This window comes from Drosophila persimilis, unplaced genomic scaffold, assembly GCF_003286085.1.
Source record: "Drosophila persimilis strain 14011-0111.01,24,50 unplaced genomic scaffold, DperRS2 tig00000000-arrow-pilon, whole genome shotgun sequence".
In the NCBI taxonomy this organism is placed as follows: domain Eukaryota; kingdom Metazoa; phylum Arthropoda; class Insecta; order Diptera; family Drosophilidae; genus Drosophila; species Drosophila persimilis.
The window spans coordinates 18,063,752-18,080,603 of NW_020825288.1; the positions used below are offsets into that span (position 1 = coordinate 18,063,752).

General features: G+C 49.2%; 1 protein-coding gene across 3 annotated transcripts in view; it reads right to left on the bottom strand.

Annotated features, from left to right (window-relative positions):
- Positions 1-15,858, bottom strand: part of LOC6588258 (homeotic protein ultrabithorax) — a 78,876-nt gene extending 63,018 nt beyond the window's left edge. The window contains exons 1-2 of one of the 3 annotated variants that reach the window (XM_002014126.2): positions 14,580-15,858; positions 7,086-7,136 (exon numbers count right to left, since the gene is read on the bottom strand). In XM_002014126.2, the coding sequence (XP_002014162.1) occupies positions 7,086-7,136; positions 14,580-15,336 (808 nt within the window). In that variant the 5' untranslated portion in view covers positions 15,337-15,858. Of the gene's footprint in view, positions 1-7,085; positions 7,137-14,552 lie in introns of all 3 variants that reach the window. The other 2 variants (XM_026995412.1, XM_026995413.1) reach the window with 2 other exon arrangements.
- Between the last annotated feature and the right edge of the window lie 994 nt (positions 15,859-16,852).

Consider the following 16,852-nt stretch of genomic DNA (forward strand, 5'->3'; position numbering starts at 1 on the left):
TCGGCCAGCCATCTGCCCCCCACCCCTACGGCCGGCCAATCAGTGATTTATGTCCGAAAGTGTTCTTACCGCAAACACACCTACCCACCTACCTGTTCTATCAATACAAACCGATATATCGTGTATCGGCCAGAGAGAGAGCGAGAGAGAGAGAGAACTCTAATTCCAGTTCCACTTTCTTTTTCTTCATCAGCATCCAAGTCAAAACTTGGCCTGCTCAGGTGTCAATACACTCACATACGGCAGCCGCAGAGGCGTCCCAGTCCCCCCCTCCCTATTCACTGACCAACCCTGAGCCCCGAGACCCGTCCCTGGCCAGAGCCGGACTCAGACCCAGACCCAGACCCAGACCCAGCTGACAATGACATATTTGGCTGGCACTTTCATCGTACGTCCATGTTAATATGCCCAAGATTTATAGTCCCTGCTGACAAAGGAAATGGCATTCACTCTCCCTCTGGCATTGTAGTCGTAGTGGATGTGGATGTGGATGTAGATGCGGCCATCCATTTTGTAGCTGCAGCGGAAAGTTGCATAATTTTTATGGACACTCGCTAATAGATCATCGATTGTGATTACAAGGAACTGCTCTAATCCACGGCGCGACGCGGTGGGTCCCGTCACGGTGAAATTCCGTTGAAGTGAGGCGACATTTCGGAACGTGATGGTGTTGATCAATCTAGTTCTATATTTATCCTATAGCATAGGAGAACACCAGCTCTAGGAGGATCCCATTTCTGTTCTGTAATGGCTGCTCATCTGAATTCTTTGAAGCTAAGCCCTACTGGATTAACTTCCTTATTCCTTACGGCTAAAAATCGTCAATCTCCTTTCATTGATTCGGATAGTCCTTAACTTAGTCAATATTTTTGTATTATTATGACTTACAGGCTTTCATTTGATAGTTTCATTTATTTCATTATCATTTAGCGTTACCTTACAAAAGCTGACAGCTGCAAACAGTTAATTCCCAGTCGAAATTCCCATTTGAAGCAGCTATGTATATCCAGGTAAGAACTACCTGTATAAACACACATCTTCAAGATTCTCTTCGAAATTTCTGATCAGACGACTCGCACTCAAACGAACAGCTGCGAATATCGTATACGGTCAACTACCGCGGCAGAATTCCAATTCGATTTCTCGCTAGATGAGAGCACAACTTGCACGTAAATTCGCGCCCAGGTAGGCATGGCGAGGGGCGAAAACCGGCTGAGCCGAAAGATGATCGATCATCACCATCGCCTCAAAGAGCAGAGAGCGACGGAGAGCGCCAAAGCAGAGAGCGATAATTGTAGAGGGCGCGCATACCTGTACCTGTGCGCTGAGAAGACTGATAGAGTGAATAGGTGGATGGGGGGGGGGGAGAGTGAGCATCAGCATCAGGTGACGTTTCAACCGTGTTTTGTTATGCTTTTCTCTATTTTCTCTCTCTATCACACACCCACACACATGCTCAAAAATGCAGTTTGAGTCATCCGTTAGAGATCTCTTTTGAAGTGCCATTTCATTCCGCTGCCGCTGGTTCGCTGCTGCGGTTCTTCTTCGTCTTCTTTCGGCTGCGGATCAGCTGATCATGATGGCCGCCGAAAGCAGGTTTCGGCTGAGCGTTATTAATCATACCTGCCTTAGGTAAGAGTGCGAGAGCGAGAGCGAGAGAGTAAGCGAGTAAGCGAGCGAGAGCACGTGGCAGTGGCTTTTGAAACTATTTGAGAAACATTTTGGAACACATTTCGGAAAATTTATGGCCTGGAGCCCGCAAGCCAAGCCGACGGCAAGCAGTCCGCGACATGCACAAAAGTCATTTATTTTTTTTTTGTTTGTGTTCTTAGTGATTTTATTTTTGCCTTGCTTTTCCCACCAGCAAATTGACCTAGAAAATCGGTCAGCTCCGAGAGCTCTGAGTAAACGCGAGTAGCTGCGATTCGTATCTGCAAGATATGGACATACACACACACACACACACATACGAACGGAGCACGCACTTCCGCTGATGAGCGGGTTGAAAGAGGCGAGCAAGGCTCGAGGAAGGGGCGAGGAAGGGGCGAGGAAGGGGCTACCGCTGAACCCATAAATTATCTGCAGCACATTTTCCCACTGAATGAATGCGAATGCCTCATTCAGATCCAGACCCAGATCCAGATCCAGATCCAGATCCTCCTTTTCAAATTCCAAGTTTCAAGAGAATCTCTATAAGTTTGCCCACATTTAGCCTGGAAGGACTACTCTTCATTTGCCATCTGACCAACGCGTCGAACGGACACACACGGTGACCGCCGTTCCGTTCCGATCCGATCCGATCCGATTCGGCCCCAGTCTCGGTCTTGGTCAGGGTCGGGACCCGTTTACCGCCGGCATTTCGCGATCTTCGGTTTTCGACCGAGTGCGTCTGTTTGTTTGTGTGTTCTTGTTGATCTGGAGCAAATTGCTTTTTGGCGGTTAATAAATTTTCAAATTAATTGACTAATTGCATACCTACAGCGTCGTGAGATCGAACAAACCCAAGTGGAGGGGAGAGTGAGGAGTGTGGAGTGTGGAGCGTGGAAAGAGAATGCGAAAGATGGACTACGCGGAATGCCCGCTGATTCCCCACTGATAAGGCTGGTACCGGGACGAGCCCGGTCAAGTCTTCTAATTGCTGTTGAGTAAATATTGCATTGCTTTCACCCAAGTGCCGTCACAATTCCCAACGGAGGGGGCGTGACCCTACTCCGACTCATAGCTGCATAGCAAGCTCTCGGCAGACATAAGCCAGCAAACCGTTGATTAGTCGCTTATTCAGGGGTTATGGATGTGATAAGCTGTAATGACACAATAGAACGGGACTCCTAATGCCCTGCAATCAAAGCAACAGCTATATGGACTCTAAACAGTGTGTGCAGCAGTAATGGATTCCAGTTTATGGCTTTATTTGGTGATGGCAGAAGTAGTATCTGAGTGCAAATGGAACACATTTTAGACGTTGTCTGTGAGGTCTGTGGCCAGGATATCTTAGTTCTCCGGTTGAAAAGTTAAATGTGAATCATTTTATACATTTGTTTCTTGATTCAAAATAGACGTTCTGCTAATTCAAACGTAAGTTATGCGGCTCTGGAGTCTTGAGATCTCCATTCTCTAATACAGCTGGTAGACTGATTCTATCTCCCATTCCGATTCACAGCATGGACTCATCCCTCAACACCTGAGCTCGTATAATTAGCAAAACTCTCTACCCCCACACTAGGCACTGCCTACCCCTGCCCCCCTCAGTAGTAGTCTCCCTCCCCAAAGTGTTCATTACAGCAATGAAGCCAAAATTACTAATTCATTAATTGAAACCTGGACACACCAGGAAAGTCCTGCCAGGCCCAGATGTCCTTTCCCACAGCATCACACTCGCAGGCGGCACATGCCATGGACCATGGACTATGGACCCTTGTCCCTTGTCCCTTGTCCCAGCCCCCTCACTTGTTTCCCCCCATATCTGGACCTATCCACATACTGCACATGCCAACGGTAAAAACGAAAGTGCCGTGTTGCCATTTTATGAACTGTTTCTGTTCTGTTCTCTTCTGCTCTGCTCTGTTCTGCTCTGTTCTGTTCTGTTGGAGAGGACACGGCACTTACACTTGCCGCACAAAATGCTCCCCAGTTAATAATTTCGAAGTGTGTAAAATCAAATTGCTGGCACGTTGTGCATGGATGTGTGGATGTGTGGATGTGTGGATGGGCGGATGGGCGGATGTGGGGAGAGTAAGTAGCTCTCAGATACTTTGTGTCTGTCCGTGTCTCTGGTGCTGTCGCTGGCCTAATTTGCCCGTGATTCCATCAAGTTAATGGCAATATTCTTCGAGTTCTCTGAATGGATAATTTATGCATAAGCGTGGCCTTGCTCTCTCTCTTTCTCTTTCTCTCTCTGTCTCTCTCCCCCATCTCTCCTCTATGGATTCTCCCTGTCTCTTTTCTCGTTCCTGGCTCTAGCATATGTGGAATTTTTGCACTTTGCTCGCACTCAAACTGCACATTTTTTGCTCGACTTTCCTTTTTTTTTTTTGGGTGTAGTATTCGGACAGACACTTGTCCGTATTGCAGGTGCTGTCGTTTGTTTGTCTGGACTCTGTCTCTCTGCCCCTTTGCCGCTCTTCCTCCTTTCCACTCTCGCTGTCTCTGTCTCTCTGCTGGGAGTTGTTGTGTAACGTCTATGAATATGAATTATGGAAATTGCCCCGCAACAGCAAGGAGTACGACAAGGACAACGACCAGCACAGGCAGAGGACAGCAGACAGCAGACAGCAGACAGCGGACTGCGGCAGAGCAAACCCGAGTCTGAATATTCGCTCACTTACACTCGGTATTCAAAATACTGACACTCCCACTCACACTCCCACTCAGACTCAATCGCATTTGGCACATTTTTTTGCACCGCTTTTGTCATTTGCTTGCAAATTTTAAAACTCTCTTGGGAGGGGTCTGTTTTTTTTTGGGTGGTCTCGGCTGTATGCAGACCATTTTGAGGTCGTTGGAACAGTGACCGAGTTTCGGTGGGTTGGCTCAATTTGACTGACGTGGAAAATGGCCGAAAAACGCATGAATAGCTCTAATATGTCCACCCGTTTATATGGTCTGGTTTCCATAGTTCTCCCATGCGGCATTCCGCTATTAAAATCGCATAAATCCAATTATAAATAAGACCCGAAACACGCTCAAAGAAGGCTGAAAATTGAAAAATTATGCGAAAGGAACTCGCTCGCCCCCGACTGGACACGCCCCGTCGGACATCCGCCACTGACATTTACATTTAATGCTTGCAAATTTAACAAATAATATTCAATTAACAATTTGAATACGAATTTATTACAGGGTGCCAGCCGACGGCGTCCGACGGAGGCCGGCCGCGCGTTCAAAGTGGTAACAACTTCGACATCGGCATCGACATGTGCGGTGCCAGGGGAAAGGGGACAGGGGACAGGGGACAGGGGTCTCTGGGGGAAGTAACGAGTTGGCCAAGTGGCCGACTTGTTTACCCTGCCACTGGCGGCAGTGGCAGCAGAGGCAGTGGCAGTGGCTGCGGGAGCAACAAAACATACAAAACACAGCAGAACAAAAAACAAAGTAAAACAGAAAAGTTATGTGAAAAAGGTGGGAAAATGCAAGCATTGTTAGCCTTTTGGCCAGGCAACGAGGCAGAGGTAACGAAGCATGCAGAACTGCGGACGCAGAGGGATGTGGCAGCCAATGACTGACTGACGGACGGAGGAAGCCGCGCAGGAAGCGCAAGGAGCACAGCACAATTCCTCGCAGGCCGCACATTTCAATAATTATTAACTGCAACATGCAACATGGCCCTGGTCGGCCCCAGTCCCAGTCCCAGTCCCAGTCCCAGCCCGGCCCGGCCTAGCCCTGACAGTGTGCAACATGCGACGTGGTACGAGCGAGTACGTGCAACGTGCCGCACAGTAGCCGGCCACCGCCACCACCACGCGGAGACACGGAGACGCGGCTCGCGGACCTACAATTATCAAAACTTGTCCAAAATGACATTTTTGCTGGCCATTTGGTTCGGGCCAGGTGGACGCACAAATAGGGAGCGAGGGGCGACGACTCGTACCCATTCCATTGGCCATTCCATTTTGGCACGTTGCGGATTTTGAAATGCAAACACGGCATTTAATTCTATTAGGGCCGCAATTTAATTATCTCTCGCGGCGGCGGCCCGAAACACCGCGTTCAATGTCGGCGAGCCGGAAGAGAATGGCTGCCCCTGCCCCTGCCCCTGGCCCTGCCCCTGCCCCTGGCCCTGGTGCAGCTATCTAGGCATCCCGTAATCCACAGCTGCAGTAGCTCCTGTGGTAGCACCTACTTGGAAGCGGCTTATCCGCTGATCTTATCTGTGAGTGCCAAAAGTGCTGCCCACCCGACGAGCATAGAGCTGAGATCTTGGATCGTGAATCGCTGCGAGAAGCGAAGCCCACTTGTTGCGCCTGTGCCAATATTTAGCTACCGATTTGCACGAGATTATCAATTGAATATAAATAATAAGTGGGAGCTCCAGCACGAGCATCAGCGGCAGCAGGAGACCCTGGGTGGCTCTCTCGTGAATGCCCCTGCAGTTGTGCGCCTCAATGCTCTGCCATCAATGCCTGTAATTTGAGAGGCCTGCCCCTGCCCCTGCCCTGTCTCTTCGCCGCACAACACGAGAACAAGACCGGGGCTGATCAGCGCCCTCTCCCCATGCACCTCCCTTTCCACGTGTGTAATTGGATTTTGAGAAGTAGCTGCTTGAGTCGTCCGGATCGAACAGGCTGATTGATAACCTCGCATCAAGAGGTCCCAAACAACAGACTGGCATACACGCCTGCAGTGGCCATGGGGCTTTGATGTTCTCGTGCGGCAGCGGCTGCCGGGACGCTTTCAGATCAGATCTAAACGAATTCGGAATGCCCTGACCAGATCTCTGGCTTCCTAAGTGATGGAGACCAGCCCAGTGTTGGGTGGCTGGAGTGTTAAATCCAACTCCGACTCCAACTTACCTCCCAGTGTAGGGTAGGCATTCGGTTGTCCGATCAGCAGCAGCAGCAGCAACGGCAAGAACAAATGCTGATAGCACCGGGGCCGATAGCGAGCCAACGACGAGGCAGCCCCAACCCCCACCTGCCGCTGTGCGTGTCGGCCCGGGTCGGCTTTGGCGGCCAATTGAATTGCCATGTTTAATATTAATTGCCAGCAGGAGAGCGCGAGCGAGCAACATGGCAAGCTTTTAGCTAATCAGCGGAGAGTGAATCAATCATTTCCACACGCGGCCTCCAGGTTTTCCCGGTCCACCCACAGCAACGCCTCCACCGCAGTGCACTGCATAAATTTTCATCTCGCGCGATCGCCTAGGTGTATGCTAGGGTAAAGAGGCCAACACCAACACCGACACCGACACCATCGTAATCGTAATCGTAATCGTAATTAGATTTAATTTCTAGGATAGGGATACCATTAGTAGCAGACATGCCCACACTCTACCGCTAGTCTAGTCTCTACGCTAGTCCCAGACTAGTGTTTAGCTATTCGCAACTTAAGAGAATAATGAATCAGAATAAAAGTGGAAATTTTCTTACCCATGTCTGTTGATATGCCGCCGTATTGTGTTAAATCAGATCTTATCTTACCTGAAAATGCAACCAAAGCAGAGAGGAGAAACGTTTAAAAAATGTGGAATCAGAATGGTTTGCTCTCCGCTGCGCTGCGGACAGATCTGCGGGAGCTGGGAGCGGGACGGATCGGGGGGATGTTTCAGGGAGGTAGGGAGGTGGGGAGGTAGGGAGGTAGGGAGGTAGGGAGATTTCAGGTTAAGCAGCCGCACGTGTTTCACAGCCGGATGAGCTAAACAGAGCTTTGTTGTTCTTGTCGGCTAGTGTACCCTCTTCAGGTTGGTAGAAAGTAGAAGACAAACTGGGATGGGAAGGGGAACTCATTATTCAATTGTAACTGTGAAATTTCTCCCTAAAATATAGCTGAGACTCATCTGTCTCCAGAATGCACTCTAACGGATTTAACGTTGGGTTTGTCCTTATTTTGAAAGGATCCCATATCCAACAGACTTGTCGATCCGGTTAGCCGGTTACAGAAAGGTATGCTGCTCCGAAATTTGTGCCCTGAACAGCACTTGAACGGCTCGTCTGGCACTACGAGGGCGTATCTATCCAACATGGGCCAACGATCAATCCCCTTCAGTCTGATGCAGTGCCTCCCTGCCCCACATTTCCCTCCTTTTTACGATATTTAGCGCCGTCTCCGTTTGTTTATGCCGCGAAAGTGCAAAATGTAAACAATCAGAAATGCCAACGCCTCGAACGGGCGTAAGGGGGGCGTCGGCAGTTTGCCATAGAAAAGGTAAAAGTATAAAAATATGATTTAATGGCAGCGATAAAACACGTGTGTATTTAAATATGCGCGCCCGGCGCCTGAGTAAACGTAATTTCCAGCGGAGGAACGCGCAGAGGACCCTGAGCCAGGGCCAAACCCAGACAGATGCCCATCCCGAGCCATAGACAAAAAGGAAACAACAAAGAAAATATCAAATTAAAAAGAAAAGAAACCAAACGAAATGAAAGAGCAAAAAGAAGCACCGAAAACTATGGTCGCGGTGGAGAGGAGAGGAAAATGGAAAATTTGACAAACGTTGGTTCATTTTTTTTTGCAGTGGCAGCCGCAAATGAAAATTATGAAAAGCCAAGAAGGGGAAAACTAACAAAACACCCAGCCGTGGGGAGGTTGGGGGCACGGCCAGGGGCAGCAGCCACTTTAGACAAATTCAAACAAACGGTTGGCGGGGATGGTGGGCAGGGGGGGAGGGAGATGCTGCATGTAGGGGGGTCCGGAGAGTGTTTACATGCGACGCGACTTGTAAAAATTAAACATTTAGCTTGCGGCTTCCAGCGAGACTCCGACTCCTGGCCTCCGAAAGAGTCATCCCTCCACCCTTCGGAGCACTGCGTTTTCACACCTTTTGGACCGTGCTGTGGCACTGTGGCATGGGCAGGGGCATGGGCCGGGACAAGGGGCAATAAAATGATTTTTATGACTCTTTAAGGCGGCGCACGCCTTGTTCTGTGGGAGGATTAGTCGCCAGCCGCATAAATGAGGCAGCTAGCGACGGAGACAGAGAGAGCGAGAGGGAGAGAGAAAGACTGCACCCTGAGAGGGAGAGAGAGCGTGATTTGCTCCATTTTCTGGCTGCAGCTTGCGGCGTCTTTGGGCTTTTATTGCCCCATCAAAGGGGCAGATATAAATCTTAATTGCCGACCCAAATAAATAGACGCCAAGCACATGGCAGTGCCAGTGGCAGTGGCAGTGGCAGTGGCAGTGGCTGTGGCATCGACTGAGCCAAGTGTCTGATGCTGATGCTGATCCGAAACTTTTGGGAGACAATGCATCTCAAACGAGACACTTCAGTTGCAGCCTTACTTCACTTCACTTCACTTTCGGGGGGAAAACTCGTTAGCTGTTTAGCATAAACACTTTCCCAGCCGGCCGACAAGTTTGACCAGGGCCCAGATAACAACTTCCAGCCAACAACAACAAGTTCCAGCCAAAGAAGTCATTAAGGAAACATTAAATTGACATTAATGTGGGAGGGAGCTGGGAGCCTTGAGAGGGCTACCGCCAGAGGGGCAGGGTAGGGTCCGCCGTGTCGACCTCCTACGGAATCGAAACTGAACTGCAACCGAATTTCGGACCACAGAGTTCAACGTACGACAGAGTAAATCAAAGTAGTGCCTATAAATTATGTTGCATAAACAAATGTTCGCAGGGCGCTACGAACAAATCGATTCGATGACCCAGCAGCGAAAAAATGCTGCTCGAGCGGCTATAACAGTTACCCACATTTCGGCCGAGGAACCAGCCGCGTAAATCACAGAAACAGGGAAAACACGCTCGATGGAGCCGTGGAATATGGCCCGATACTTCTATCGGGCCTCAACGAAAGTGTAGGCCAACTCAATCGGGATATCTGCTATCCCGTATCTCTATGAAGACTTTCCTCGCTGAAGAATAGCTGGAGCACTAAACTCTTTTTGATAGCACATGATATTCATTCACCTTTTGGCCTGGTCAACAAATGGCTGAAAAAAACTCCAACACGATGATCTCAAGTCCGTTGATTACTCTTTCTATTCGTGGCATTGGAACATGTGTAGCAGCTGTCCCTGTCCGTTCCCCGTTCCCCCCTCATCAGAGTCTACTTCTATCGGAAGAGCCACCTCAAGGCAGCCGCTGAACAATTGTGAGCCCATAAATCTTTGTCTCCTTAGTCTTCGAGATTTCTATCTTAATTGAAGCTCATTATAATATGCGTTTCCTACCAGCCTAGCGCAACTTCTGTTACAAAACCCGAAGACAACCGATATTCAAACGAGATCGTGGGCAGCTTTTGCACCCACCCTGGCAGCTTGCCAGCTCCCCCAGCTGGGGGATGTCAGAGAGGAGGGGGGAGCGGTGCTCTAGCCGGAGATCAGATCGCAATCAGGCAGCGAGGCGGAGGCCCAATCCCGGCGAGAGCCCACCACCAATGAATTATTAATAATAAATAAATCATTATTAAAATCAAAATAATACGCAAATATGCATATTATCGGAAACTACATGGAATTGGGGGTCCGGTCCAGGTCGTTTCATGTTTACGCCACTTTCTCAGACATTCTCATATGTATATGTGTATGTATATGTATGTACCTACATCTGCATCTGTATGGCACATCCATACACACAAGTGGTTATAATGAATGATTTGTTGTTTTATAATAAACACGCCGAGCGTCGAGCGCCGAGCGCCGAGCACCGAGCACCGAGCACCGCACCGCACAGCGACGACGCCAACGCCAACGCCAACGTCGTCGTCGACGTCTCCTCGGCGTGGCAACGGAATGGCTATGACGTAGTCAGCACGGGGGGACTGTGGAGTTCGGGGTCCGGGGTACGGGGTACGGACCCTCCGCTTTATGTTTTGGTCACTAACGGCTGCCTTCTGAGCCTCCCTGCTTCCTACTACCTACTCCCCCATTCAGAGCTGGCCCTTTTTGCCATGGCGCGTTTTCCATGCATTTCTTCTCTCTCTTTCGGTCTCGACTTCTCGGTTTCTCCGTCTCGCTCTTTTTTGGATGTGTTGTCGGGCCGTGTTGTTGTTTTTATTAGGTATCAAAAACACCTTAAAACATGATTTTGCAACTGCCACGAAAAGGCGGCTGCACAGTGGGCTGACATTGATGTGGAATACGCATATAAATATACATACATAAATATACTTCTGTAAACACATGATTATTTATAAGACGGCTTTTGGGACAAGTTAGTTGTTGAGTACACTCAAAAATTTGCCAAGCGAAACAATGCGCACAAATTATTTTTCCTATTAATCTTTATACAGAAAAAATAACAAACATTAATTTGGCTTTAACGATAGGCTTCAACTTAATTTTTAAAAGTATTGAAAGTCGACACTACAGTCCGGATCATTACACTACGGATCATTTTTAGTCATTTAGTCCAAATATATTCTCTGCGAGTAATAATCCGAAGGCTGGAGAAATGTGTTTGCTTTCCTTGAGCGAAAGTCGAAAGTGTTGAGTGATTGGAGCTAGTTATTGATTAGATTTTGCTTTACTCTTAAGGCCATCGGATTCTTAGACTCCTTTTTGGTAAGAAGAAACCCGTGGATTTTTTGTGACCAAAATCGCTTGCATTTGCCCATAGTTTGTGCGAGGGAATCGGGCAAAAAGGGAGACCAAAATTGCTGCAATCCATGTGTCTGGGCCACTTTGTGTTGTCGTCGTTGTCGAGGTCTTGCAACGCGGACCCGTGGTCGGAGTCCAACGACTTGAGGACCGCCAAGGTGCTTATTAAATTCCTTATTTAAAAATACATTAAAAAAATGCAAGAAGCTGCGCCAGAACCCGAAAACCAATCCCCGAAAAAGAAGCGCTCGGGCGGGGGCATGAGGGGAGCCGTGCCCCATCAGCTGGTCCGACGCATCCGCCGCAACAAAATTGTTTCTGAAGCGCTTTGATTCGTTTCTGATTTTGCATTTCGCATTTCGCATTTTTCGATTCGTGCTTGTTGCTTTTTTGTTTGGTTTTTGATTTTGAGGCTGTGTGGCGAAAAAATGATTAAAAGCGCGCGATGAAATGCTTTCCTGTGTGTGCTTGCACTCCCATTTACATAATCATCATCTCTCTCTCTGCTACAGGGGGCGGCTTTGGAGGTGGTGGCACTTGCGGCCTATTAATGGAATGTTGCAAGTGCTCTAACTGTTGCATGACAGGCTGCAGTCGCAGTGCAATGGCATCTCTGTCCATCCGCGATCCACAATGGCACATTAACCTTGACCGGGCCTGACGTGCCTTCGGTTCGTCCATTGTACGTGCGGCCCACAATTGCACTGGTGGTGCAGGTAGAATCGGGTCGGCGGGCATAGACATGGCCTGGCTAAGGATGCATCCTGATAATTGCGTCACAGCGGGAAGGGACTGTGGCAAATATGAATTATGATTACTCGATACGTGTCAATTGCTGGCCTGGCCGGCGATTCTCAAGGTCATTGGGTGACAAAAAAAATACGGACCGCTCTGTGCTGCTCGAGTAACGCTTCCTTGGAGTGGACCAAAACTACAGGCCAGGCCGAAATAAGGCACTACTTATCCAAATTTCGGACAGCCCCAGAGCGCCAGTCGGACAGACGGACAACCAATAAACCACTTCAACATCCACCTCACACGCTGGCCAGGCCAAATAAAGCAAATTTACGAATTTATGTTGAAATTTATCGATAATGACTTAAAAGCCTTCAGGACAATGATTTAATGCGCCTCCACTGCCGCTCGCCGTGTTCGCACATACAGCCCCAGTCGCCGGCACTGGGACTGGCACAGCCAACACAAGCCCCAACTCCAGAGCCGGAGCCAGGCACTGATGTAGGTTTTCAAATCTGAAACCATGTTTAGATACGATAAAATAGAATTCGGTTTGCATTTTGGCCGGCGATCAGCGGCAAATGATCGATGATCGCTGCAAGTGTGCGCCGATTTATTTATGACTTGATTTCCCGCTTCTCCCGGCCGATTTAATCAGCCTGCTCTGAGCGGATCGATGCAAATTAAATTATTTTCACATTATATGCCTGGATTGGGGTTGGGAATAAATCAAGCCAGCGATAGCAATTTCCAAATGGTCCCTGATATTGATTTTGGATGGACGAAATGGAGATAGGGAGCTGTTCATCAATCTGTTGCATAGTTGGATTAGAAACTCGAATTGAGGTTTTGTTTACTAGTAAAGGACTATGAAGTCTGCTATCAGACTTTTAAGAATGTCTTCAAATGTCTTTCAAGGTGCTAACGATCACCAAATGAAGTCACCCTTGGGTGAATATCGTAAGTCCAACCGCCGTATCGTTTTCTTATCAGAAGCAAATTCACGTAATTTTCTGACTTGACGTAGACAGAATATTTGTATCGTATAAGGTGCAAGAAAATTAATTAATTCCGTTTTCAGGTAAGACGATTTTTTGTTAGAATTTCTTCTGTGGGAATCCCACTTAGTGTTGCAGCACTGAAGGTTTGACACCCTGTATGGAGAGTTTTCGGCAGGGCACAAGACCCGTACAGACTGGGCTGGGACAGCGCATAAATTTCATTACGCTGATCATCTCGCTGCCTTATAAACGGAATCGATTGATTGAGCCCCATTGCGGCGGCCAGATTGTTGTCTGAAAACCTGTCGTAGTAGTCTTGGGGCCTCTCTCCGTCCTGCCCTTGGTTTTCGTAATTAGTTCAACTTTAATTGTTTTTTAACCAGCTCTTTGCGGTTCCTGTAAGTGAAATTTGATTGATTTTCTGGACGAATTCTGGCAAGTTCGGAACTCTAAAGTGTAATTTATATTCGATCGCTGACCACCTAGACCCGCCTAGGACCAGAAGGGGAACCGTGACCTACTCCAGCCATTGTTCTGACCCTCACTGGAATCTCAAACTCAAGCCGTTCGCCTCGCTCGGCTGGTGGCTTCCCTGCAGGCTGGGTGCGAGGTCCTGAACATAATTACATAATGGCGAAGTTAACTGTAATAAGCGCGACTTCTGCTCTCAGTGTGTGTCCTGAAAGGATTCGTTTTTCCTCGTTCCTCTCGTTCCTTGCTGCTGACTTTTTCTGAAAAAGAGCTGGCTCCTGTGGCTGTTGCTATTCCGCAGCTCTTCCAGCAGCATGCCATAATTTACGCTGCTCGCCGTGTGCTGTTCATGTTGCCGACTCGCAGCTCTCTTGTTGCACAAATTGCAGCTCACTTTTGTTGCCACTTTTGCCGACGCAACAATTACTGACGACGACGACTAGGACGCTGCCTCAGTCGCCCCCGTCGCCCCCGTCGCCGCCACTGGTGCGGTGCTGAGCATCATTAAAACTAAAGGTGACAAAAATTAGTAAACAAAGTGTTGAAAATTATGAGGCAGACGGAGCGCTGCAAGGTGTGCGACACTCCTGCAGGTGGAAGAGGACGGATAGAGATTGACTCCGTCCTGGGGAGCTCGCCGTGGCCAGAGGAACCGTGGCTCACTGGCTTTATTTATGTGCTGGCTGAGCTTGCTTCGAGTGATTAAATCGCTTAAATTGCCGGACAACGAATAAACCATCGGCAGATTGAAGACTTGAATGAGCGGCTTAAAATAGACTAAAGTTGAAATCTTGTTCACGCAGCTTTATTTATTATTATTTTAGTTGTTTCACTTTTTTCGATCTAAGCTCTTCATTTACTACGAAATAAAGGAACACCTACATATTTCCCATGAAGTTAAGCGTTTTTTTTCGTCTGTTTAGCCACCCAGAGCATTCAATTAGACACATGATTGCTGTTGTTTTAGCTGAAAATCTGAAAGTCTGAAAATCTGTTGGGTCCGATGTCTAATAGATCTGATAGATAGACCCCATCGATAACAACTGGGAAAACACACGGCGAAGAACAGCAAAGCTTTGTCAGAGGGTTGGGTGTTTTGGATTCAGGGGTTGAGCAATGAGGAGTTGGCACCGTGGACACTCACTTTTGGTCGGATCTTCAGGGCACTCACCTGCGATAGCCATCCAGGGGTAGAAGGTGTGATTGCTGGCCTGGTGTAAGCTGCTGGCGGCTGCTGTCTGGGCCGCCGCGGCGCCCGAGATGGTGCAGTTGGCGTTCCAGGCGGTGCCCGCCCCGGCGCCCACGCCCACTCCCACACCGACGCCCACGCCTGGGGCGCCGCTTTGGCCGCTTTGGCCCCCGCCGCCGGCGCTTACGTTGCCCCCGGCGCTCCCGCCGCGGTGGCTGACGGGGCTGCCGCCCGATGTGTCCAAGTAGCCACCGACGCGCGAGTCGGGGGTGCAGGCGGATGGGCGCACGGGCATGCCGCCCGCGGCGTTGTTCTGTCCGTTGGCGGCATTACCCGCGTTCGATCCGTTGGATGCATTGCCACCGGCACCGCCACCGCCACCGCCCCCTCCGCCTCCTGTGCCGCCGCCGTTGGAGCCGCCCGTGTTCCAGATGTCCTTGTAGCCGTTGACAGCGTCCGCCTTGATGTTGAGGCAGTCCTGCTTGTAGGCGCTGGCCCCGTCGCCGTAGATCTTGTTGCAGGCGGCCGTAATGCTGGCGTCGTAGGGCGAGTCCTGGGTGGTGCGCTGCAGATGGTGGTTGGCGTACGGCGACATGCCCAGCGAGAGGGGAAAGCCCCGGTAGGCGGCCGCGGCGGCGCTGGCCGTCTGGTCGTGGTGGCCGCCGGAGCCCATGGCCATGCCCGTGGCCTGGTGCGGATGGCCGTAGAAGCCGGAGGCCTGCTCAAAGTACGAGTTCATGCTGCTGCTGGCGGTGAGAATCTTGGCGGTTGGGCTGCTGCTGCTGGCAGCTCCTTGAAGTAGCTGATCCTTGCTCGGGGATCGGGATCGGGATCGGGATAAAGATCGAGATCGAGATGATAGGCGATAGGCGATAGGCGTATGGATTTTAGTTAATTTTGTTCAGACGAGATTTAATTCGGTTCTGATTGAGTTGATTTGAGTTGATTCCACTTTTCGGTAGCACTTGATGGAATTATCCTATTTTAAATATTGCACTTTCCGCTGGCATAGTACTATAATTAAATTTAAATATTCACAAATGTTCACAAATGTTTCGTATACTTTGTTGCGATTTGGTGGCGGCCTAAGTTTCATTTAATTTCGATTCCAATTGCACTTGCTCGGCACTCATTCGAGTCGCACGGGACTTGGACTTCCACTTGTTTGGATTTCTGGGGCACTATCGAGGGCTCGTTAGCGTTACGATTACTGTTATGCTTATGCTTATTGTTATTACAATTATTATTTTTATTTTTATTTTTATGTTTATTTCTATTGGGTTTATTGTTGCTGCTGCTGCTTTTGCTGACCGAACGACCGACGACAGCGACGAGCGCGCGGTTACCAAACAATCTCACGAATGCAGCTCGAAATTCAAATACAAATTCAAACTCAAATTGTGATTCAGATTCGGATTCAGATTTAGATGGAAGTGGAGTCGCACTGCCGGATATTCGCGCGGCCACTGCGAGTGCATTCAGTAACGATAATGCCGCTGATAATGTGGATTGTGGATAATAAAACAAAGCGCGCGCCTTCTAGCCAACCGAACCGAGCGAATTCGCTGCTATCGAGTGAATGGGCCACCAAATCGCAGTTGGCCGTATTTTGACGTCGCTGTCGCAGTCGCGCCACTGCTCCCCGAAACCCAAAGAAGAAGCAGCCAAAACAGAGAGAAAACAAGACGAGTGAGTGAGCGTGAGCGCGAGCGTGAGCGCGAGCGAACCCGAAGCCGAAGCAGAAGCAGAACGAGACACGAGATTCAGAAATGAACGCCTTCACACTCAAGCGCTGCGTTTATTTGAGTTTGCGCTCATTTTCACTCCGAACATGTTTTGGGCACCGTCCGCGCTCCGGGTGGAAAATTCATCAGGAGGGCTGATTTTCCTATAGGCGGCCCTCTCTCCACTCAATCGAGTTGCACTCGACTCGAAGCCGACACCAACTGGCAGCTAGCAACTGCTGCTCGACTCTCCAGTCGCCAGTCGACAATTCAGTGTACGATACGCTATGCAACATTTTGAGGCATGTCTGCTTACAAAATTAAGTTTTCTCACATGTTTCTGTTTATTTACAGGGGAGCGTGGATGGTGTGCATTCCGATAAATCAATTGTGCATTATTCGTAGGTTTTGTGCCACGATGAACCTAAATCCCAGCAAATTAGTCCCCAAAAAGACCCTTGATTCTCCTGTTCTTTATTAATAATTGAGCTAGTCCGCTTTGAAAACTTCAGCTAAACGTTTTGCGAGCTA